This window comes from Neofelis nebulosa, chromosome 9 (genome assembly GCF_028018385.1).
Source record: "Neofelis nebulosa isolate mNeoNeb1 chromosome 9, mNeoNeb1.pri, whole genome shotgun sequence".
Lineage (NCBI taxonomy): Eukaryota > Metazoa > Chordata > Mammalia > Carnivora > Felidae > Neofelis > Neofelis nebulosa.
This window is the reverse complement of record NC_080790.1, coordinates 12,323,610-12,349,518: the sequence shown is the minus strand read 5'-3', so window position 1 is coordinate 12,349,518 and position 25,909 is coordinate 12,323,610. Positions and strand designations below refer to the sequence as shown.

Genomic DNA, 25,909 nt, shown 5'->3' with positions numbered 1-25,909 from the left:
CCGCGTACAACTTTTCATTTCCCATATCAATCATGAGAACAAGTTGAAGTTCAGATAATGGCAGCTTGGTTTCCCCTAATTGTTCGGGATTTGGACTGACTGTTTGCACTGCAGACTGCGGCCACTGGGCTCCCGGCGGGGGGCTGTGGCCTGCTCTTTCTCTAACAAACCCGTGTTCATGCGTCCATTCAGATCCATCACCCTGAGATAAACTGTGAATATTGCCCTTTGTCGCGGCTGCATTCTTCCCGGCATCGTGGGGGCACTATTTACGGATTTAAAGGTTCATTTGCACAATTCTTTTGTCAGAGGCCCGGGCGCAGAATGGCAAAGTGAGGGCTGCCTCTTCTTTCTGGGTTACTGCCCCGGAGCTCTCCCCGTGCAGAATGGACATGCCTGCCCCCGGGCTCAGCACGAAGAATGTCAATGCGAAAATTACATTTTTTAAATGACCTGTCTGCTTCCGTGGCCAGGGAGGTCACCGGTTCACAGAGGGCGGGATTACGTGCTGCCACCCACCCCTTCGGCGGCGTTCGCAGACTCGCAGCTCGGAGAAGCAGCCCGGGAAGCTGAACGCTTCCCCGCCTCCGTCTCCAAGTGCCAGGCACAGTGCTCTGTGCTCCTATTCGCACCTCCCACTCTCCAGTAGCACTTAGGAGGCCCATTTCACGGGGCAGGAGACTGAGGCTCTGTGAGTTCGGGGGAATTGTTGCAAGCCACCCCACAAGGAGAGGGCAGTACTAAACTTTGAACCCAGGGCTCTCAGACTCCTGTGCTCCTTCAGGCCTACTCTGCAACTGCCCACAGTGGGCACCCCCCCCCACCCCCCCGGGCTTCCGAAGGAGGGGTTAAGAATCTGCATCTGAAACAATGGGGCCCAGAGACACCCTGTGATGGCATATCAGGGAACATAAACACTCTGCTGTGCCTAGGAATCCCACAGCCTCTGAGACCTCCCTCAGATGCCGCCACCTCGGGGCTCTCACCCTGATTTCCTCTGCCGTGGGCAGCCCTATGCCAGCTTCCTGTCCCATTTGTGAGGACTCTCAGTCCTGCTCTCGCTGGATTGCAGGCTCCCTGAGGACAGCACTTATCTGTCATATTTGTGTCTCAGTGCCCAGCGGGGGCCCTGGGAAATCGCATGCACACTAAACATTCTTGCAAGAGTGAAAGGGAGAGTGACTTTTGTGCAACACGGGGGTGTTTCTGAGAAAGAGAATGATTCTGCACACACCTGCGCAGTCACGCAGCTCCACTCGGAAGAGATCAGAGCCAGAGGAGAAAGATGACAGTACTGTGGGCTCACTTGCTGGGGATGGAAGGGAAACACAAAGGAAAAGAAGAGATCTTGGGGCACCGGGGTGGCTCAGTCGGTTAAGCGTCCGACTTCTGCTCAGGTCACGATCTCGCGGTCCGCAAGTTTGAGCCCCGCGTCGGGCTCTGTGCTGACAGCTCGGAGCCTGGAGCCTATTTCGGATTCCGTGTCTCCCTCTCTCTGACCCTCCCCCGTTCATGCTCTGTCTCTCTCTGTCTCAAAAATAAATAAACGTTAAAAAAAATTAAAAAATATATATATATTTTATAAAGAAGATCTCTCATCCAGTCCCAGATTCTTATTCAGAATCCCACCAAGTTCCAACCTGTTTTATAGGAAAGATCAGCATTTATCCTTTTTTTTTCTTTTTTAGAAATTAGCCCAGACTTTGTGTCAGTCAGAATGTAGCCAAATGCCTGTGCCCCCAAGATTGTGCTTTATCACAGCAGTTGGAAGACAAGAGAGAGAAAGAAGGGCAAATTAAAAAAGCTAGGTGAAGGAATACAGGGATTTGGAAGTGACAAGGATGATAAGGAATACTTTTTTTTAAAAAGAGACCGAAACTGTATTTTTAGCACTGTTATAAAGAATGGCTACATCTTCCAAGATTGCCAGTGCATCCCAAAATAAATAATGCCAGATTTGCATAATCTGATAAGGAATTTGATCCTTCCCAAATACAAGGGATGTTTTAGAATATCACTTATTACTGCCAAACAGAGGCTAAAATATGTATGTTTTCCTGAAGGACAGATTTTCACTTCGCTTAGCAGATAGATGTTGGTTCCATGTCTTGACCTAAAATATAGTTTTGGTGTATATGGTTCTTGCCCCAGTAGCACGGTTAGCATTTGCGGAAAAAGTCTGAAAGTAGTCATGTCCTTTTTTCCTGTAGCCCACTTCCAAAAATGTGTCCAGTCTGAGATAAAGGACAACGGTTGTTTGCAAAAGGATGTTCATCACAATGCTGCTTATAAGTAAAAATTAGATGGTAGGGACTGGATAGGTCCATTAATAGGGAAACGGTTCTAAAACTATGTCAGTGTTACGATGTCAATTTAAACACCCAAAATACAAAATTATGTACGCTGTACAAGCCCAATCATGCAAATATATATATGCATAGAAAAAAGAACCAGGAGAAATTTTGAAAAAAAATGGTTGGCATTGATAATCTTCAGACAAGGATATGATGATTGAAGGATTTGCTGTTTCTTCGTATTTTTCTATAAGGTACAGATTTTATTTATTTGTTGTTTTGATTGCTTTCTTCAACACATTTTTATTTACTTTTTATTTTTCTTCAACACATTTTATTTTTATTTTTGAGAGCGACAGCGTGAGCAGGGGAGGGACAGATAGTGGGGAGTTGCAGAGGATGCGAAGCCAGCTCCACGCTGTCAGCAGCGAGCCCGGTGCGGAGCCTGAACTCACGAAGCGGGAGATCAAGACCTGAGCTGAAGTCGGACACTCAACTGACTGAGCCACCCGACGCCCCTCAACACATTTTTAATGAACATCTATGATGTGTAATACATGTGTTAGTAGGTAGAGATACCACTGAGACGAAAGCAGACAATGGACCTGCCCTCTGGAGCCGACATTCTTCGAAGGTGGGAGGGAAGGACGCAGGCATCAGAGTAACTGTACAACCAGTTACAGCCATGGCCACAGGCGATGTGAAGGGGGAGTGATGACCTGTGTCAGTGTGGAATAGAGAGGTCCAGTGTGTTTGTAGTGGGTGTTGAGAAGGGTTCGGAGAGGGTTTCTATAAGTGATGTTCATGCTCAGCTTTGAACAGTGAGTAGGACTCACCTAGATAAGAAAGAGAAAGGGGTCAATATGGTGGTATTTCATTCTGGAGCTTCCTTGGTACCCCATCTACTCCCCCTCCCCGCCACCCACTCCAAGACTGGAGAATGCAGGTGGTTGGTTTTGTGTGTGTTGGTAGGGTGGGAAGAAAGGGATTTCCTTTACTCCCGGGTCTAGGAGTAGATCCTCATTATTTCAACCCAATCAGGTTAACCTCATCCTCCTTTCACCAGGCATCCATTTTGGTAATTTAGACCCAATCTAATCCATACGTGGCACTCCTTCAACCAAGGAATTCGTTCAGGAATCAGCAGTGTATTCCAAAAAGACCTAAAAGGAGATTTGCCATGGTCTCTTGAGCAGGGAAAAAAAGGGGGCAAGAATAAGCACTCTTTTAAGGGAGCTATAACCAGCTGTTACTCTCCTTCTGGACAGAGGCGTCAGTGGATATAAAGCCTAAAAGACTTCTGCAGTCATTTTGGCATCATGAGGGAAGCCGACATTGGAATGAAGAGCAGAGACATGGAAAGAACCTGGATGAGTTTCAAGGGCCAGGTTATTCGAGGCCTCATAGGACATGTAAGGAATCTAAGCACAATAGCTCATCATTGAAGGATCTTAGACAGAGAAGCACCTTAAAGAGATCTGTGCTCTTAAAACACTGCTTTGGCAGATTATGTACAAAATGGAAAGTAACTTGTGTAAAAGTGATGGCAGGGAAGTCAAAGATTTCAGAGATAAGAAAAGGTCAAAATACCAGGACTTGGTGACTGATTGGATGGGAAAGGTAGAAAGAAGGAAGGAAAGGATGGGATCCACAATGAGTCTGATATTTAAGGATTTCAAAATAGGATGATAGGGATATTCGCTGAGCTAGGAATCCCCAAGGAAGATGAGGTTAAGGAAAACACTCTGAGTTGTTTGTTGGATATACTGAATCGGAGGAGCTTTTGTGTTACCCCAGTAGAGATGTTACATGAGTGACTGGACAGGTGGGTCTTGAAATTTGGGAAGTCGTCAGTGCCTGGGTGGTAGCTGGAGTCTACAGGGTAGATGGGTATGGACGAGCTGACCTAGTAGGAAGAAGAGTCTCCAGGAACTCAACATTTAAGGGTAGGGTTTGAGGAGACTACTGAAAAGGAGAGCTCAGAGAGACAGGAGAAGAGAGGGCCCCGGGAGAGCATATGGCCAACAGTGTTGAAAGCTGCTAAGTGTCACATAAGAAGATGATGGAAAGCGTGCTTTGGATTAATGACTTGGATGACGTGGAGGCACAATGGAGTTGGGAACCGGACTCGAGCCACTAGACAAGCGAGTGGGAAGAGACTGACGTTAAACATGAACAAATGCGCACGGAGGTCTGCGATATGGCCGTGCTCCCGGAAGATGGCTCAGCTCTTCTGGGCACAGACTCTGTGAGCTGGCACAGTGAGGTCAGCAGCCGTGGAAAGCTGTGTCACGTGCTTCACGATTCTCCAGATCTGGGGATGTTGCACAGAAAGGGCTCTTCTCGGAGCACCCCGGGTGGAGAGATCCACAGATAAATGCCCTTTCCTTCTTTGTCCCCTTTTCTCTGACTTGTTCATTTATTCGGTATGGATTGTCTGGGTTGCCTTAGAAGAGTCAAACCAGCCAATGGTGATATTTATTCCTAGATTTTTACTAGTTTCCTAGGGCTGCCAAAGTATCACAAACCATGTGGTTTAAAACCACAGAAGCATGTTGTCTCATGGTGCTAAATGCCGGAAGTCCAAAATCCATATGCTGGTGGACGTTCTCCCTCCAAAACCTCCAAGTGTGGCTCCTTCTTTGCTTCTTTCAGCTTTGGGTAAACCCAGGTGGTCCTTGGCTTGTGACCGCGTCTACGCTAATCCCTACCCCCGTCTTCCCATGGCCACCTTCCCTGTGCGTCTCTGTGTCCAAATCCCCCTCTTCTTGCCAGGATGCCAGTCCTATTAGATTTCAGACGCGGCATAGTCCATTTAACTAACGTAACTAATGATACCTGCCGTGACCTTATTTACAAGCAAGGCGGTACCTGACGGCCCGAGGACTAAGGCTGTAAGCTCTCCTTTGAAGGGGACACAATTCAACCAGTGACACCAGGTCTGAATCTGCACCGTAGCATCTGCAAGCCGATGGCATAAGCATGAGCTGGGAAAGACACGTAACAATCTGCAGCTTTATCTGAAGCCATCCTTGACATAACACTCACCATTTGGCAGCAGGAAAGCTGATCTTGGCTCAGGCTGGACAGAGAAGACAGGGCTCACTGAAGGGGTTTATTCAAGGTTTATCCTCATGGGGTCATGTCACCCACACCGGGTCTCCATCCCAAATTCAATTCCAGCCTATTCTTTTTTTTTTTTTTTTAATTATGTATTTATTTATTTATTTGAGACACAGAGAGAGAATCCCAAGCAGACTCCATGCTCAGCACAGAGTCCGACACGGGGCTCGATCCCACGACCCTGCGATCATGAATAGAGCCAAAATCAAGAGTCAGACGCTTCACCGACTGAGCCCCCCAGGCACCCCAATTGCAGCCCATTCGGACGACAAGAACTACAAGCTCCTTCTTGATTTCCTGAGGCGCTGGAGACGAGGTGTCGTAGCCACTCCACAAACACGTACCGCGGGCTTCCCCTCCGTCGGGCCCTGGGAACAGGCTGAACGGTGTGGCATGACCCCTTGTCCCCTTCGGGATCCTTGTCTAGCGAGAGAACCAGGGTGGCTACGGCAAGGCCTGGACGTCTGCTGAGCAGATAGTGCTAGAAAAACTGTGATAGAGGAAGGGGGGTGTGCGTTCCTTCCTCCCAATCCATAATTGTGATTATTATCCAAATCCCCGCAGATCACCGAGGGGGGATGGCGTACCCCTACTGAGCCAGCCAGGGGAGCTGCTGCCTGTCATTTTTAACATTTTTATTCTTACGGTTTGTTCGAATTACGAGTCCTTGGTTTGCTCCTGCACATAATATGGTAACATTTCCCCCTCGGTGCATATTCTGTTAGTGACTGCTAGCTGATGTTCACAGGGGCAGCAGCACCGGATGCCTGGCTACCTTCCACATTGTAAACGATCCATACACTGCGGTGGAAGAGCCACATGCTGCGGAGTGTCACTGGCCTCTATGTCCCACCCTATGTGTCTGGGAATAATTGCAAAGCCTTACAAGTGTCAGTCAGCTTCCCTGAGACCCACCTCGCTCCTCTGGGCCCGGCGAGCCAACAGGCACCTCGCATTGCTGGGGCGTAAAAGATAAGGAAGGTGAAGGAGATGTCACTCGTAGTAGATGCTCAACAAATGCGCCCCGTGTTTTCTCCTACACTTGCACGTGGCCCAGTGCATCACGGTATTTACCAAGCATCTGTTATATATTAGCCTCTGTTTTAGGCACGGGTGGTACTGAAGTGAATAAAACAAACCATTTTCTTACTTTCTCTGGCCCTACATCTAGTGGGAGGGAACAGATGACGAAGAAGGTACTTTTCAAGTGAGGGTAAGTGTGCAGAAGGAAAAGACAGGACACTGAAAGAGAGGAGACGAAGAGCTACTTCAGACGGTGGGCTCAGGGAAGCCGCTCTGAGGATTAGGAGGCTCCAGACCTGTGGCGATCTAGGGACAGACCCCCGAAGGTCAATGCAGGGCCGGTGGGAGGCAAAGGGCATGCGCCGGGAGCACTACTGAGCCTCAGTTCACCAGGGGCCAAGAGGTAGGAGGTGAGGACGGCAAATGAGCAAAGGCTAGATCCTGTGGGACGGCGTCGACGCTGGCAGGGGTTGGACTTTCTTCTGAATGTGGTGAGAAGCCACTCTCAGGTTCTAAGCGAGGGTGTGGCTTGAAAGACCACTCCGGCTGCTGTGTGGAGAACGGATGGACTGAGCAAAGGGGGGAGCAGGTGGACCCCTGGGGAGTCTCGCTCAGATGGCTGAGTGAGAAACGGTGGAGACTTAGACCAGCTGGGTGTGGGGAGAAGCAGGTAGATATGAAGATATTTGGGAGGTAATTTGACGAGAAGTGGAAGATTCCAGTTAAATATCGAGACCTCACCTGTCACAGGAACAATTAATTCTCTTTAGTCTGTTAGCCAATCGAATCCAAGGTATATCGAGAGCTGGATAGGTATCAGGAACTATGATCAGAGTAAGAAAATGGCTGAAATGTAACAACCCTTTACCCGTGCGTTTACAGCCATCTTCCCTCGCTTTGTTTCAGATAAATAGAAGCCTACACGGCAACGGAATTCTAGGTATGTTTCTGTCTTGATAAAAATCTATCCCATCACACATTCATAAAAGAGCCTGTGGGTCCTGCTGTTGATATATAGTCACCCATTTGTATTTTCCACATTTCCATAACACATCATCTGTGTGCTTCTTTTTCAAAACTAGCAGTAAGCTCCTTCTGTGAAGGGAAACATGCCTGTAAATATTGAGTGATTGATCTCTTGACTTGTTACTGGTGTTGTTCATTAGGATTCATCAGATCAAATGGGACCTTAGGATGCCCAGGGTCTCCGAATGTCTTCTGAACATAGAGTGTGATTTGTTGATCAGGGCCGAGACGTTTTAAGCCAGCACTTGAAATTATTTCACAAGGAAGGGGTGCTTTTCTAGACGGAAGGAGTTGACACGCCTTTTGGGATGAGCTTTGGACTGGGAACCAGAAAGCCCTTGGATCCGGTTCTGCCATTGACTGTGTGTCCTTAAAGAAGTCACTCTCCCTCTCTGGTCCTCATTTTGCCCATTCAGTAATAATAGCATTTGTGGGTGCACCACACATCCTTGTTGTGAGGATGATGTGAGCTTTCAAGTCGCCAAGCACTTTGAAAACACGCTGAGTTAAAGGGAGAGCTGTGTACTCTCGCGCCTTTGGAGTCACTCCCCGACAGCACTTGCCCTTGGCCCTTGCTTCATGCTAAGTTAGCACAGGCTTCGTGCTCACGAGCTGTGCTAGTGACTTCTTGCCAACATCCTCTCTAGAAGCGATGTCTGCCGGACTAGATGAGCTCACCAGACCCTCCCACGTCTAGAAAGGGACTTGCGGGAGCACCGAGCTCCCCTCACCACAGACCATTTTCAAGGTTTTGTGATTGAGAAGTTTGGAGACCGGACGAGTGCGAAAAGTTAGCACCTTAATTGTTGAAAACTCTCAAAGATTCCAAACTTGTAAATCATGAAAGGCCACTGTTTAGCAGGCTGGAATGCTTTTGAAAAAGACCAGCGATCAGAGATTGGCCTCGTTAATAACCACAGTAAAACTAGCTCTTGAAGCTCAAAGACACAGCTAATTAGGGCAGAAAAATTCAACCTCAAATTAAGAGTGTGTGTGTGTGTGTGTGTGTGTGTGTGTGTGTGTTTCTGAAGTGTAAAAGCTTTTCTCCCAGAGAAGTATGTCTAAGTATATTTTGGATATGTTCCAAGATCCACTGTAAGACAAAGCCAGGACCGCAAAAATGTCAGGGTGGGGTTAATGAACTTCCCAGAGCATCTGTGTGCCCATCTGTCCAGCAAAAAGGAATAACCAACTTCCTCATCTAGAAGATTGCCTAATCCTAAACTATGAAAAGAGAAATGCAAAAACTGAGATTCTCTGAGGATGTGTTATGATTCTTCCCTGTTTTGTTTTGTTTTGTTTTTTTAGTCGTAACTTACGTCCGTGGACCTGTGCGGTCAGTACCTGAGAACTTACTGAGTAGGTCTCCACGTTCTAGATACTGGGATTTAGACGTGAATATCAGCGGGTCCCTGCCTGGAGAAGCTTGTATCTGCTGCAGACCAGAGCCTAGTAGAGCAAAGAAGCTCTACGTATGTTCAGGCCTTCTGCTTTCTGAGAAGAGATTTTTCCCTAAGTACAGACCAGCGGCAATGGACTCAAAATTCGCCAGTTTTAAAGATTAGAGGCAGACTTACAGCCCAGCGTCTGTTTATCAGCCGTCTTATCAGTTTAAACTTAGAGCAGCCCCACAGCCCGAAAGCGTGGCCTTGTCAATATTACCGTAAGATTTTATCGCCTAGTGAAACGTCCCAGCAGAAAAGAAATGGCGAATGAAGACATCAGCTCAGCTGCCCAACCCAGTGCTCATTTTCTCACCACTGATGTCGCCTACAGTAAAGAAATCCAGAGCCACTGTGAACCCCACCCAGTGTGAGCCATGCCCGGCGAGGAGCGTCTGAGATCAAGGGTCAGGTTAGTGTAAATAGCAGGGGACCTGGGCCCTCCTAGGAGAGCAACAACCCTACAGGATGGCACTGAGAGAGGAGGCTGCACTCCCAACCGAAGAAGACATTAGGGACGTTTCCTAGGTGCAGGGGTCATCAGCCTGCATTTCAAAGGATGGCTAGAATTCTGACATCTGAAAACGGGCCAGAGGGTGACCTTTATTACTCAACGCGTAGACCATGGAGCAGCAGCACGGGCACCCCCTGCACGTGGGCTAAGAAATTCAGAATCTCAGGGTGCCTGGCTGGCTCAGTCAGTTAAGCGTCCGACTTCGGCTCAGGTCATGATCTCACACATCGTGAGTTCGAGCCTCACGTCCAGCTCTGTGCTGACAGAGCCTGGATCCTGCTTCACATTGTGTCTCCCTCTCTCTCTTCCCCTCCCCACTCATGCTCCGTCTCTCTCTCTCTCTCTCTCTCTCTCAAAAATAAATAAACATTAAAAAAATATTAAAGAAATGCAGAATCTCTGGGGCACCTGGGTGGCTCAGTCAGTTGACCATCTGACTCTTGATTTTGGCTCAAGTCGGGCTCCGTGCTGAGCGTGGAGGCTGCTTAGGATTCTCTGTCTCCTCTCTCTCTCTCTCTCTCTCTCTCTCTCTCTCTCTCTCTCTCTCTCTCTTTCTCACCCCCTCTCCCCCTCTGGCACTCTCTCTCTCTCTAAAAAAAAAAAAAAAAAAAAAAATGCAGAATCTCAGGCACCATCTCAGACCCAGAGAGTCAGAATTTGCAATTTAGTGAGATCCCCAGGTAATTAATTTATACATCGAAGTTTGAGAAGCACGACTCTAGCTGGACCACATGGAGCTTTATTTCGCAGAACATAATCTCTGGACAGTTACAGAGAGGGGAAGAGACATCTCTGTGGTAGGATCAGAAAGCCTTCATCCTTCCAGTCATCGCTGTGAGACCTCAGGAAAAGTGATTTTCTCCTTCTGAGTCTTGGTGTCTGCATCCTTGAAATTGAACCATAAGCCCCATTTTGCCTACTTCACATGTCCGCTTCGAGGGACGGCAAGATAACGAATGTGAAAGCACTTTAGTGGACTACCCTTTTTGGCTGACAACCAGCTGATGCTTTTCTCTTTCAAAGTGCTCTTGTTGAAAATGAGACCGCGAGATGTGACCACAGCCCCCCAACATTGGCTCTGGCGGGCGACGGCCAGTGGAGACAGCCAGCAAAGCTTCGGGGGGATGCTTCCCTCCCAGAGACAAACTGCCGGCGGGGTGAGCACAGACACAACAGAGCCCAGAAAAGACTACACAGGAGCCTGAGAACCAGTCCATCTGAGAATACCCAGATGTCTAGGGGGGATGCAGAGTCTAAGAAAGCGCCAGGCCTGCCCTCAAGCTGCCTACAGACTTGCAGGGATTTGAACCTTTCCATAGGAGACCTTCAAAGGAGGTTCTAATGTACAAACCCAGCTTGCAGGGTCTCTTCTTGGGGTAGACAGAAGCACGCAGAGGTGACGTACGCAGGCTTGGGAAAGAGACAGAGAACTGCGGTTTAAACCCCAGCCCTGTCTCTCGGTAACTGGGATCCCTGGAAAATCACATCACCTCCCGTGAGACTTGGCGTCCTCACGCGGCAAACGGAGATGCTGGGAACACTGCCCTGAGGGCTGTTGTGAAGAAAGATCAGGCTGGAAGTAAACATGCCAAACGGATGTATCCTCCCCTCCACTGTCACAGCCCTCATTTTATTTTCTCCATAGTACTTAGAACCACTCGTTTTATTTGTGCATTCTCTGCCTCTCTCACTAAAATTTAAATCCCTGAAAGCGGAAACTGAATGTCTTGTTCACCGTGGTATTTTCAGCACCTAGAACAGTGACTCGCACAAAGGAAGTGTTTAATAAGAGCCCGTTGAATGAACAAATATTAACACTCCTTCTGCCCAGATATAGATCTTTCTGGAGCTAATTTAGATGTTCATGTCGCAATTAGAGTTACAAGTCCCAGTGCTGTGTCCTGGTAGTCACGTCTTACACTCCGAACCAGGGTTGGTCTTGTGACTAGTAGCATATTGCAGAAGGGATGATACATCACTTCCAAGATTAGGTGACAATAGACTGCAGGTTCAACCTTTTCTCTGTCACTCTCTTGCTTCTGGATCACTTGCTATGGGGGGAAGTCATGTCAGGAACAGGAGACGTGAGACACTCTCGTGGTGAGGACTGGAGTCTCCTGCCAACACCCACGTAAGTGAGCTTGGAGTGGGTTCGTGGACCCATCCCAGCCTTCAGACACTGCAGCCCCAGCTTGACCGCAACGTCATGTGAGACCCTGAGCAGGAACCCAGCAAAGCCACAACCAGCCCCTGGCACTCGGAAACTGTAAGAGATAATAAATGGTTGTTGTTCTAAACTACTAAGTTTGGGGGTAATTTGTTACACAGTAATACATAACTAACACATCCCTACTGAATGGCCTCCAGATCCATGGCTAAAGAGATGACTGCACCCCTCCCCACCCCCAGGAGCAGGTAAAGCAGAAGCAGGCCAAGATGCTGAGTTATAGGCAAAGATGCCTTTAGGAGGATTTCTGTCTTTCCTTTGAAAAAAAGAATGGCTTCCATGGGGCTGGCATTGCCCTCAAGCACTTTGTCAAGCTCATTTCCTGATACAAAAGTGAATTTGGCTACAGCAACCAGGTAGCAGAACATATTGTCCACATGGTATCCAAGGAGTAAAAGCACCCTGGACTATCAGCCTCCATGAGAGCACGAGAGCAACAGAGAGGTCCTCAGCTGCTGGGGAGTCCTTGCCTCCATGCCTCCTCCAGCACTCTGAGAATCTCCCCATGTTGACAGTTTCCATCCCAGATGCCCTGGGATGTTCCGTCAGTAAAGTACATCAAACCAAATGAAAGAGAAAGAAAGAAAGAAAGAAAGAAAGAAAGAAAGAAAGAAAGAAAGAAAGAGAGAGAGAGAGAGAGAGAAAGAAAGAAAGAAAGAAAGAAAGAAAGAAAGAAAGAAAGAAAGAAAGAAGAAAGGTGAGAGGGAAGGAAGGAAGGAAGGAAGGAAGGAAGGAAGGAAGGAGGGAAGGAGGGAAGAGAGGAAGGAAGAGACAGAGGAAGGAAGAGAGGGAGGAAGGGAGGGAGGGACGGAGGGACGGATGAAGAAAGAAAGGAGGAGAAAGAGGAAAGAAAACAGCATCTGTAGACTCCACAGTTGACATGGAAGGTCATACTGGGCCATAGGGGTTCCCTCTGGGCAGAGATCGCACAGGCCCAGTGGATGTTGGAAAGGGGTCATCTCTCACTGATCCTTAATACTTTTTGTCATCTGGCATTCTGCTTTTAACACTCTACCAAACACAGCTGAGACCTTATTACAACAGTGAAACAAAACTTTCCCAAAGCCTTTGGGGAAAACACACACACACACACACACACACACACACACACACACAAAATACACACCACCACCTATTGAGAAAATTTGGTGGATAAAGAAAGGCATATTTATCCTCACACTGTGAGAAGTGCTTCCTTCTTACCTTCCCATCTACCTCTTTGTACCCACCAGAATCCAGGACTTTAGAGCCCCTGGTGGAAATCTCAATTCCTCAAAATTGTAATTGAGCAGAGACTCTCCAAGTCCTATCTCCAGGCTACTTACGCATCTATTTGTACGTGCCCACTACTTCTCTCATTCTTCAACACTGGGAACAGCTGATCCATAAGGCAGGACTTGCATCCACAGGCTGTAGCTTACGGATAGATATCAGCCGTCCTTGGAAACCGTATCTTCTTACCGTGCTCTTGAGGGCTGCCTCCTTATGGTAACAGAGGGTGGGCCGTATCCGCCCACAGCCCCTACTTCAGCCATCTCCCTTATGTAGACACAAGCCCTCACCTATGTCCTAGGCTTCTCTTCCACCTTTCAGCAAATAGAAAGGCCAAAGAATGATTGATGCTCCTGATCACAAAGCCGATGGCCAAAACAGTGATGGAATTACTTCCAGGATGTCTCATTGCTCGTCACATAGCTGCTGGCATCTCCCAATAATATCTGTATTGTATGCTCTGTCCCATGACTGTGCAACCATAGGACCGGGACCTCAGAGGCTGTCTAGTCTAGCCACCCACTCAGTGCTGGAACCCCACCCCTCCACAAAGGCTTCTTGGACTTTCCCTGAAAATAGTCCTTGTAATGTGACAAATCTGGACCTGCACATCATCCTCCGGGCAACATCTGGTCAGTGGGAAATAAGGCTGGACTCACTTCCTCTTAAGTTATCACTGTAATTTTATGCTTCTAACCCAAGTGGGCACCAACTTATTTAGAAACGACATCATCCTGTTGGTTCACAAGAATCTCGTGGTACAAATAAAACAAACCTCTCTGGCTCCTTTTCTCATAAACTCTTGTTAATCCAGGCACCATCCACCATCTACTCCCAATCCTGCTTAAGGAAGAAAAGCATTGAGGTCTAATGGAGCTCCCCATGCACCGTTCCCCTCTCTCTTTCCTCGAACAAGCTACCATTTTGAACAAGGTGCTTATCCTCCCAATGCATTTCTTTACGTATTTATCAGGTTGCTTGTGTGTTTTGAAACCTCATATGAATCACTTCAGATCCTACCTGTATCTCTGAGACGTACTCTTCTTCACTCGGAATTGTATTTTTGCTATTTAATCATGTTGATACATGTAGCTGCACTTTATTCATGGGGCCAAAGTCTGGAGAAGCAGTCTGGTTTCAAGTTGATGACCATCAAGGCTTGTGTCCAAATTCCTCCGTTACGAAAATACTGTCAAGAGCATTATTATGCACGTTCCCCTCTGCATGTGTACAAGGGTATCTCCACTTATTTGCCAAAGAGGAGAATGGCTGGCCCACTAACTGTGAGCATCTTCTGATGTAAAGACACTCCAGCTGGTTTCCCGAAGTGATGGCAGTGTGGGGGAGGTGCCATGGCTCCACAGTCTCACCCAAGGTCAGCAGGCACCAGGCTCGATTATCAGCCAACCTACTGGGCATGAAAAAGTTCTTCATTATTGTTTGACTTCTCATTTCCCTGTCATTTGTCTTGAGTCTTTAGCTTGTTAGCTGTCGGTCCCACCTCCCCTATTCATGAGGTACATTAATTGGAATGCTTTCGAACCCAAATAACGAAAGAGTCAACTAGAAGCAGCTTAAACGTTCTAAGAAGCCTGGAGGTAAAGTGCTTCTAGATTCGGTCAGTGTAGTGGCACTAGGATCATATGCTTCACTTTTCTCTCCCATCTTCAGCTTTGGTCCTTGTCTGTCTCGTGGCGACAAGGTCGCTGCCCCACTGAGTTCATACCGCTGCATCCGAAGGCAGGTGGGCAATTCCTCTTCCTCCGTCTCTTTTTGTCAGCGAGGAATACCCTTTCCAGAAGCCTCCTGAACGGATGTCCCTGATTTTCCTTCATACCATATTGGTTAGGATTGCTCTACGTACCCATGACTAAAGCGATAACAAGAAGGGAATAGAATTTCCACGGTCAGTTTAGACTAATCAACATTCACCCACGGGGACAGAAAGATTCCCCTGCCCCTAAGCACATGGGACAATAAACTCCTTCCCCCACCACCACCAAAATTGGAACTCTTCTAACAATAAAGAAGAATGGGGATAATGGCTGTCCAGTGGCAAGGTAAGTGCCCATCACAATGGAGAAATGAAGTCCTTTAAGGCTGAATTCTAGAAACTGAATTCTACGGTCATCCCGACCCTCCAAATCAGCCACAGGGGGGTTCTGCGCACCAGGGCTGGCTAGGACTCCCATGCTGAGGTGAGGAACCCCTCACACCCACACACACACTTTCACATGCACTGACTGGAGTCGGAGGGGAAACTGAGGCAGGAGAATCATGACTCTGTACTAGGAATCATGACAGTTTCCCTTGGCCCCTCATTCCTTCCCTTGTTCCTGTTTCTTGAGACTCCCCAGAAATTAAAAATGCAGAAATGGAAAATTGACTTTAAAAAAAATAAAAAAAAGTCTGCCTCCAATCCAGCATTCAGGAGGAAAGGAAAGGCGATGTCATTGGAGGGGTCGAGGGGAGGGGGGAGGGTGATGGGGGGGGGGAGGAGAGTGTGTCTGAGGCTGCTGGCTGCACAGGTCAGGGAGGAGAGGTAAGTGGGGCCTCTGAGGTGAGTGGACAGAGCAGGGAAGCGGCCCCCCTAGAGCCCTGGCTTATAGTGGCAGCCCTTAGCCTTGTCCTCTCTCCTGAAGCCCCTGGGGACAGTGGATCCTCTGTAAATAGAGTGATGAGGCCCGGAGCCCTCTCGTAACTTGGGAAGGTGAAGTGTGGTGGTCCTATGGTCTAGTCTGCCAGTTGGAAGTGACGGTTGTGAGTTACCCTGGACTTCAGCAGCACCCCCTCATCGGGCCAGTGTCCGCAGGTGCCCCTGGGGACCTGCCGGCTGGGCTAACATGACTGCCTGCCAGCCAGGCCACCCCAGGTGCCATAGAACAGGCACCGAGCCCATGTGACCCAGACAGCGAGACGCCCCCACGAGGCGGGAAGCTGAGAGCAAGGCCAGGAGGGGGCAGAAACATTTTCAGGGAAAATAAGACAGGACTCAAATTTTTAGAAGTAAGTCAGGTCTCGCAGAATGGGTGTCTTTGGAAGTAGCCCAGGGCTGTGGCACACGCTTGTGGTGATGGCCCCGCAAAGCTAAGCAGGTCAGGGTGCAAATTATCCTGGAGTCATCAAAGTGTATGGTTTAAAAAATAATAGAAATCTCTCTGGTGAGGAAGCCGCTCTTATCAGAGCACATGCACCCCGGCAGTTTCTTTGCTGTGTAACTCATGAAATTTGTACTGCTCTTACTTTTTAAAGCTCCATGAGTCCTTCCGACCTCAATTTCCCCTCTCCTGTCTGTACCTACTATTATACTTAAGGAATTTCTAGGGGCGCCTGGGTGGCTCAGTCAGTTGAGTGACCGACTTTGGCTCAGGTCATGATCACTCACTTCCTGAGTTCGAGCCCTGCGTCGGGCGCTGTGCTGACAGCTCAGAGCCTGGAGCTTGCTTTGGATTCTGTGGCTCCCTCTCTCTCTCTCTCTGCCCCTCCCCCACTTGCGCGCATGCTCAGGCGCACGCACCCTCTCCCTCTCTCTCTCAAAAATAAACATTAAAATATTTTTAAAAGAATTTCCTAACTTTTTCCTGATTTTTTTCTCTTCACTTCATATTCCAAATAACCCCTGGAAACATAAGGGGTTCCAGTCTCCCATCCCAAGCCCCCATCTTATGCCTTTAAGGATATCCCTTCCTCATCCCAGCCCCTGTCTTTTCTTAGGATATAAATTGACAGAAATGTTGATTACTGTAGCTAGCCATCCAGCCAATTCTTTCCAAACTACGGCTATTTGCAATTTGCTTATGGTCTTTGAAGATGCGACTTTCTGATCCAGAACCTCAGATTGGTATTAAGCCCATTTTTTTTTTCAGAGCCCTTAAAAATATTAAGCTCGGTGTAGAAATAAAATCACCACTGATACCTCTGTCCTCTGAGACCAGAACCAGAGATCCTTCAAAACTGGCACCAGAGACCAAAAGTTTTCCTGGGTGCTGATTCATTACTCATCAGCCATATCAATGATTAAATATTTACGTGCCAAGGAGTCTGTGATTAAATATTAATTTCCAGCCAGTCTGCTATAAAATATTTAAGGGCTGGTGAGTCTGAAGTGTGCAGCTTTCAGCTCAGAGCAAGAAGGGCCCCGTCAAAGGCCGGATGCTGGATGATGAAGCAGGTGCATGAAGACGAGTTGATGAGAAGGTGTGCTGGCCCCAAGTGCACCTGGACGCCCGGCTACACAGAACAGAGATTTTGCGCAGCCACGTGGGGCTGCTCTGTCTGTGAGTGATAATTCACCAACACAAACTTACCGTGTGCATTTTCAGAGGTGGCAACACTGAGGCCCAGCGAGGTGGAAGGAATCACCCTGGATTTCAGGGTCAGCAGGGAGCGACGTTAACTAACTTGTTCGCTTTTGAGCAAGGATCGTTTCCATTTCTGCCCCAGAAGGAAAGGACAAAGAGTGTTCGTACTGTCTTTGCATCGATAAGAAATCTTTGGCTCTAGTGTTTCAAATGGTGGGAAGTCAGTACAGGAAATCGCTTACAAAGAAGGTAGAAGGACTGGAAGACGAAATAAGAAAGAGGTGCCATTGTTAGAATTAAGGGAATCAGAGGGTAACGCAGAGAGATCAGATGCTACTAACACCTTACTGGGCCAAAGCCCGTTCCTGATGCTGAGTTACCAGACATGGTGGTTGGTTGGTTCCAGATGCACCAGAAAGGTGCCTTCTCAACTGGAGCTGCAGCTGCGGATAAGGACGCTGACTCTTGCCAGCGAGGGCTGGGACCTCCCTCAAGCAACCCGCCTTGGACAACTGCGGTTCCCTTGAGTCACTCGGGCCTTAGTTTCCTGCATTGTGCTCTGTCTGTGCCTGGCAGGCTTGTCTTTCAATAGAGATTTTCTTGTCTTTGTTCCTCATCGCTTCTTACGCATTTCTTTTATCTCCCCAGCGAATAAAAGTCATAACGAGAATAATTCATTTTACGTATTTCACAGTTTATAAGGTATTTTTATATCCATCATCTCCATTGATCCCCAAAAGAACCTTGTAGACTGAAAGCCAGGGTAATTATTCCCATGACTGAAGGTTCGAGGCACAGGAAGTTTAAGTGACTTGCTCAAGGGTACACAGCAGAGTACCTGCCGTATGGTAGATGCCTGAAAATGCCTGTTGAATAAATTAGCAACTGAAAAACTGAATGGGCCTTTGTCATCATTCATAAAAACCAGGGATAGAAGAAGTATTAGTCGAAGTTCAACAGCAGAAAGACTTCGTTAGCAGAGAAACAGACGGGGTTGTTAAAGAGAGATGGAAACTGCGGGGAAAACGTTAGTTTCTCCACGTGGCTCCCGGAATCTGCAGACAACTGCACTTCAGCCTATTTTAAGATTGGGCGGGAGGAAAATTTTAATTACAGGAACCCATGAACACGGGCTGTCGTTTCTAGAATCCCTGCCTCTTGCCCATCTCCCCCGTGCAGTCGTGACTTCTTCAGGTTTGGGGAGTGTCCGACTCAGCCCAGCTGCTCAGGGGATCCCACCACGTTTCTGATCGTCTATGTCCTATTGTCCTTGTCACCCCCTGTCACCCCCGTTTCCTACCCTCGCCAAACCGTCCTTTCCTTACCCCGAGTATCCTAGGTGTCCGTCGCCCCCTCCACAAACCACCACCCCTCACTGTTACGAAAACAGACACAGCCTACTGACCATATTTCCCCGATCCCTAATCCAGGGTGACATTCCAGGCAAACCACCACATCGCTCCCTTTCTTTCGCTGTTTAGGGCCTGCTTTATGCTGACTCCATTGCACTTGTTCTGAGACAAGGGGGAAGATGTGCAGTCTATTACCCTTATAAACCAGCTCCTTTCTTCCTCTCTCTGCCATTTAAAAGGGCCTTTCTATTTGACTGAACAAGAAAAGGAACTCTAAGAGGGGAATTAACATTGTCCCCATTATATTGTCCAATTAACACTTGTCCCGTCAAAGGCTGAGTAGGAAGCCGGGAGCCTTGGTCAATGAGAACTTTTAATCCCTCAGGTAAATGCAAAGTCGCATTGAACACGATCAAAGGGCAGATCTCAATATATTCTCTCCCCAAGCCCCTTCCCTCCCCCCTCATGCATAGGACTGTATGAGGCTGCTAAGTTCTGGTTTGAATGAGTCTCGACCTCCCTTTGTGGCCATGTTGGGTGAAAGTGTGGGGGATGGTTGATCAGACGTTTAAAAACTCACACTAAGGCTCTTAATTACATTCAAGACAAAGACACCAACGCAGACATAGTGGAGTAACGATGACCCAACCATCTTCTTTTTTAAAAACCTATTTCCTCTCCGTAGGTACTAGGCCCAGCACCATTATTAACAAAGTAAATTATGCCAATAATTAATCCTTTAGAAGGATGGACTTTCGGGGTCAGTTTCTTCCTTCTATAGAATGCCGGCGTTCGCTGCGATCTGACCCATGAGAAACGGATGGGGGCTGAGGCTGGAGGGCAGGGACCCCTCAGCACTTGTTGGTCATTTCCCCACCTCCTGCGATCCTAACACGCCTTTTCTCACGCAGTGGGTGTGTGAAATGACCCTATACATGAAGATGTCTGAAAAAGTTATTAGTTAAGGATTCATTTGAGACCCGGGACCCTTCAAAAAAGATTCAAATTGGTTTACTAAGATGGAAAATTAATCTAGGAGAAAAGCAAAAGAAGGCACAGCAAATCAAAGCCCGGGGTTAGTTCCTTCCCAGAAGTTCACACTGGTCAGCCCCGCCTGGTTGCTACTGAGGGTCCCCGGGGGCTGATGAGCCCTGTCTGGCTGCAAAATCTGTCCTGTACTGTCCGGAGAAGATCCACTTAAATACACTTAAAAATAAGAATGCAATATGACCAAATTCAGTAGCCTGGAGCAAGCATGTAATATGAGTCCTCTCCGAAGGAGCAGGCCACACTCCTCACCTTCTGGACACACAGTCTGGTAGATGCCTCATGAAATGCTGCAGAATGGTGTCAGGTGAAGAGGCCATTCCCCGGAGATGTGCCCCGGTCAAGTTCCGTGGAGCAGACTGAACTATAGAGAGGTACCACGCACTCTTTCCGGAGTCTGCTGCTATCAGTGACTGTCGGGGGCGGGGGGATGGGATGGCCTGGGGTTTAGACTGTTTGGGAACCTCAGTAAGCCCATAACAAAATGTCAGCAGTCTGACCACACTGGCAAGGCTGTCCCCTGAAACTCTGACCCAGAGCCACCGCTAACCTGTGATCCAACCGCCGCACATCCAGCCAGGTGATCAAGATGTGAGCTTCCGTGTCAAGCCAGGCTATGGGGAGAACAGAGAAAGTGGCCCTCGGGTACTCCGAATCCACACGCACTCTTCCCTCCTGGCATTGACATCCACACACAACCATCCTTGCTAGTCCTCCCTTTGTAGGATTTTTTACATACTCGGCTCCTTTAGCCTCGAATGCTTTCTCCCCACCGGGGTCCCTCACTCCCTCACTCCCTTCAGGCCTCTGTTCAAATATCACCTCGTTAGGGGCACCTGAGTGGCTCAGTCAGTTGAGCATCTGACTTTGACTCAGGTCACGATCTCGCGGTTCATGAGTTTGAGCCCCACGCCGGGTTCCGTGCTGACAGCTCAGAGCCTGGAGCCTGCTTCGGATTCTGCGTCTCCCTCTCTCTCTGCCCCTCCCCCACGCACGCTCTGTCTCTCTCTTTCTCCCTCTCTCTCTCAAAAATAAACATTAAAAAATTAAAACAAAAATAAACATTAAAGTTTTTTTTTAAATACCGTCTTCTTATGCAATGCTTTGCCCATCTCGTAAAAAACTAGGACACACACATTCCCATCACTTTCCGCCCCCACCCCACCCCAGCTCTACTCCTTTCCATAGTCGTAGTCCTCAGGGAACATAATCTATATCTATACACTTATTGTCTCTGCATTTGGCTCCTCCTGTTTTGCCAGGGCCTGGAATACTCCGGGTGGTGGTAGGTGGGCACACGGCCCTGGTTGGATGAGTGGAGGAGGGAAAGGCATGGCAGGGTGGGATCGAGAAGCAGCAAAGCAGTTCTCCTGGAAGGGAAGATCAGCTCGAATTAGCGTGGCAGGAGGAGGGCTTCCTGGAGGGGGGGGGGGGGGGCGGGGGAAGGGTAACTGTCAGGCGGGCATTGAGGGTCAGGAAGCACTCTGATCGTAAAAATGATAATTAGGGTGACCATATAATTTATCGCCCAAAATAAGACACTTTGGGAGTGAAAAGAGCGCTATTAATAATTACACCAGGGCAACAGGCGTAAAATAAGACCGTCCCAGGAAAACCAGAATTTACGGTCACCCTGGTGATGATTAACTAGTAAAAGAGACACGCTACTTGCAAGTGGACGTGGCCGGGTTGTATTCTGAGGAGCACCCTGTAGAGGTCTCGAAGGCCATTCCCCTGAGGATAGGAAGGGTCTGTCCTGAAAAGAGTGGACATCCCCATGTTATCTACCGTAAGCAGAGGTGGGCCTCACATGGGACACTGACACAGAATCCGAGTCTTGCATGCAAAGCAGAGGGGACTGTTTTCCATTGAGTTCAAAGTTCTCCAGGTTTCGCCTTATTTTGAGTCCGGAAGAGCTCCTAGCAAGGCACTGAGACAGTGGCCAAGGTAGGGAGCTCAGGGGTGTCTCCTTGAATTTGTACTAGGAAATGAGCCGGCTCTTAGCTGCCAGGCTACCTCAATACAAGCTTTTCTGGGTTTATTTCCCTCCTGTTGTCTCACGAACATTTAGTCTAGTATCTTCCTGTGACAGCCTGGCCTCAACTATCTCATGTCTTTGTCCTCAATGGGCTGGGGTGGGGGGTAGGAATCAAGGGGAAATAGGTGATTTTTAAGCCAAGAAGTGTCCTCAAAAGGAATTAATAAGATATATCTTAAATTTTTTTTTTAATCTTTGTTTATTTTTGAGAGAGAGACAGAGTACGAGCGGGGGAGGAACAGAGAGAGAGGGAGACAGAGAATCCGAAACAGGCTCCAGGCTCCAAGCTCCAAGCTATCAGCACAGAGCCTGACGCGGGGCTCGAACTCACGAACTGTGAGATCATGACCTGAGCTGAAGCCGGCCGCTTAACCGACTGAGCCACCCGGGCGCCCCAATAAGATATCTCTTAAGACAGTGACTTTCAACCTGTTTTCTTGACGTATGAAAAATTCAATCCAATATTCTGATTTTAACCGATACAACTTATTAAAACTAAACTCAGGTTTGCTCAGGAGTTGGAGCCCAAAGTTTTACCTTCTTTTCCTCTCTCTCATCCCCTCCCCCCGTGGGGCTCCCATGAAGTCAATAAATGATGCAGAGTTTGAAGACCCCCGTCCTGCAGAAGCACCCGGCCTATACAGAGCCTATACAGAGCCAAAGCTGGTCTGCTGGGGCAAACGTGGCTCGGATTTTTTTTTAATTTCATTTTTTAAATTTCATTTTGTTTCTTTTCATATTTGGGGATGACCTTTCCAGGATGTCCCGCAGAGTCTGAAAGCTGATGCAGACATAACATTGCCAGGAAGATTTATTGGCTGATCCGAAGCCAAAGAGCCCAGAGTCTCATAAACAGTGGCCTGCCCGCTGAGTCACCCAATGGTCCACACAGAGACAGCCTCTTGTGACTTGGCCCTTCTGTCATCCCTGGCCAAGGACCACCTCCTGGATCTCTCTTCAGTCAAGCCACAAAGATCAGTGTTGACTCCATCCTGAGAGGTGACCCCAGCTCCCCATAGCCAGCAGGCACTGGAACCCCCGGCCGGGAACTGGGGTGAGGCCAGAGAGGCACGTAGGGCACAAGTTCAAGGAGACGTCACTCTCGGGAGAGCTAGTAACTAAGTGTGCCCCAGCTGCCTCACTTGTTTGGTCCCAGTCCCGAGAGTGGGCTCCAAGATTCCAGATCCTTCAGAGAGAAGCACCTAGAATTTCTTTTCCATAATTTTGAAACCTTTTCACCGAATCGTACTGGTGAGCCACCACGCTAAAGACCCTTCCCCGTGAAGGGTGAGCCAGGGAAGCAACGAAGGAGAAATGGAACATCCACCCGCCTGTACTTGTACTCAGAAGGTCCTGTGTGCAGACACGCGGACTTCATAGTGGCCGGCCACGTGCACACAGCAGGCCAGGCAACGTGGCCGCTGCCGTGCCTGCTCACGTTTTCTCCCTTTCGCTGGGTTTCCAGATGCCATCTAGGAAAGGCCACGTCGAAGTCGACACTAAATTTTCTGACCCATCTCTTTCAAAAGAATTACGATTTTCCCAAAGCAACAAAGAAAGACATCAGCGTGAAAAATGGTCTGAGAGAAGACAGAACATAATTTGGGAAGTCAGGTCACCATCTATGCCTTTAGGGATGCACACTTGTCTGACATGAGCCTTGTCGCCCCAGCAAAATCAGCAGGAACAGCAGCAGCAGCAGAAAGGCGGCCAGATGTAGGAGCCCCAACAGTGCTCGGGGGCTTATCTCCTTTCACCTCCCACAGGTCCAGGTGTGACAGCACCAGGCTAGTCTGAATCCCAGCCCACCCCTCCCTAGGGGTGTGTCAAGTCACTTCACCTCTCTGTGACTCAGTTTCCCCATTTGTAAAATGGAAACGTACTAGCTCCGAATTCATCAGAGTGGTAGGAGGGTAAGCAGAAAACATAGACAGACAGACAGACAGTTCCTAACCATACACAGCATGGTTAAATAGGTGTGGGCCACAACCTTATGAGTGGTGGCTGTTATCTTTATCATCGCCCTTTTACATCTGAGGCCGTGGGGGCTCTGTGTCACCCCACTGGGTTAGATTGAGGTCTGTCTGATGTGGCCCATTTTACAGGCGGGAGGACTAATCCATGGGATCCCTCCACAGACACACTGCGGGCCCTTGGTCCTCTGAGCCCTCTCGGCCAGGCCATGTCTGTCCAGCCACCCCCTCACAGCGGCCCTGCGCTACGCCTGCCTCTGAGCGCCCAGCCCTCCCCGTTCCCCAGCACATTCACCCTGGGGCCGGGGATGGTCAGCTCTATGTCGCAGAAGAGAAAACTGAGGACAAGCCAAGTAAGGACTCCCAGCCTCACCGTCAGTGACAGGCCTCACTGGACTGGTGCTCGGATCCCCTGGCCTCACGGCCCAGCACCCCCGCCCCCCATCCCTGAGGCCATTCCTCTTGTGCGAACATCCCTTTTCAGCTCAGGCAGTGGTCCTCACATGCAGGGGTGCTGAGAACCCCCACTTCCTCCTGCGGCCTCAAAAACACTCTCTGAGAACAACGAATCTAATCCCATCTTCTCCTTGTATTGATAAGGAACCGGAGGCCCTGCGAGGAAAAGGACGGACCAAGGCGGCACAGGGAGTTGGGGGAAGGATCAGTCTAGCCGGTTCCGGTGTCTCCAGGCCCCAGCTCGTCACCCTCAGAGTGAGGGACACTGTCTTCCTCCCCTCTCTCCCAGGCCCCTCCCACCCAGAATTTCTTCCCCATCACTCTATCTACCTCCACTCCAGAAACCAGATCGCCTTCAGAAGGCCTTCTTCTCTAGGGAATTTGGGCATTTAATCCGACCACTTTTATCCGCTCACCTGAGTGTCAGCTGTGTGACTGATGATGACTTAGGCAGGTGACTTGAGCAGGTGACTTAACGGCACTGAGCCTCCAATTCCTCTCCTCTATAACAAGGCGTTAGTGCCCCCCATACCCTACTTTGTCTTGAGAATTAGATGCAGAAAGTGTAAGTTACAACACGGAATAATTATCTGCCATCCCGGATGCACCAAATGTCATTGCCGCCGCGAGTTCTGGGGACCCATCCAGGAGCAAAACAAGCAGAAGCCGCGACATCGCGACACTTTTGTTCTGATGCTGAGGACGTTGTCAATTATGGAGATAGTTTTTCAACATTTTTACGTAAGGTAAGGGGAGGGGAGATCCTGGAGACGGAGGGTCAGGAAGGGCTCCTGAGGAGGCGACGCTCGGCAGAGACCTGAACGAGGTAGGTCTGTGAAGACAGAGAGAGAAGGGTCCCCCCGACACAAGCGAGCTGAGGCCAGTGGCCCGGGACCCACCAACCCTGCCTGCGCTCTGTTCTGAGCAGAGGCTCAGACAAGACCTGTGGGCACGACCAGGACAGAATGCCTTTCTGGAGGGTTTGCCTTTCATGTTCCCGCCTGCAGGTGCCCGGAGTCTCCTCTCAGGTGTCCCTGGGACCTCGGGAGCCAGCACACGGTCTGCCCAGCGCAGGGTTCTGGAGACCAGCGAGATGTTGCTGCCCGCTCCGAGCGGGCAGAAGCCGGTTAACCGACAGAGAGGCACGCTGAGCTTGCAGGTCCGAGGCATGGACACCGGCCGGGAAGAGAGCCCCGCTCCGGAAAGGGGTCTGCGTCCGGTGAGTGGTTTGCCTCGATCTCACCCTTAAAGTCTTCGCCCCGAGCAGCACACTGTGCACAAAGCCCAGGGGCCCAGCCTGGCCTTTCTGCTTCATTGCAGGGTTTCATTTTCCCTGTTTTCCCCCGCTTGGCAGCGTGGTCTCCTGAGGTGACGGCAGGGTAATGGTCGGGAGCGTGTGTGCGTGTGTGTGTGCACGCACGTGTGCAGACATGGGCGTGCATGCACATGTTTGTGCATGTGTGCCAACACTCCCCACATTCCCCACTCCTCATCTTTCCTCTTCTCCCACTGCTTTCTGTATCTTTTGAGTATCGTCATCGCTGGTACGTATGATGCAAAGATAGGTCAGTCCCTGTGATTAACAAGAAAGTGGAAAAGAAAACAGATCACAGAGGAGCAAAACACATAGCGAGTGTAACATACGGCTACCCTTTGGTGGCCATTATTTCAACTCTCCCCATTATTATTCCAGGGCCCCCTCTGCTGCCGCTAGGTACGCTGAGTACTGCTATGTGTTTTAAATGGGGGAAAGATGTGGGCTAATGGGTATCCTGGAAGGTTCTTGGGGGAGAGGTAGGGCTGGTCCCGTAGAGTGCGGAG

General features: G+C 49.1%; 1 protein-coding gene across 3 annotated transcripts in view; it reads right to left on the bottom strand.

The window, feature by feature from the left end:
* LOC131484388 (uncharacterized) overlaps window positions 1-25,909 on the bottom strand; it is a 52,797-nt gene that overhangs the window by 3,159 nt on the left and 23,729 nt on the right. For 2 of the 3 annotated variants that reach the window (XR_009248213.1, XR_009248212.1), the window contains exon 3: window positions 13,942-14,329. Coding sequence is in view for 1 of the 3 variants with exons in the window: in XM_058682576.1 (XP_058538559.1) it covers window positions 20,839-20,991 (153 nt within the window). In the remaining 2 variants the exon portion in view is untranslated. Of the gene's footprint in view, window positions 1-13,941; window positions 14,330-20,781; window positions 20,992-25,909 lie in introns of those variants that run through there. The other variant, XM_058682576.1, reaches the window with a different exon arrangement.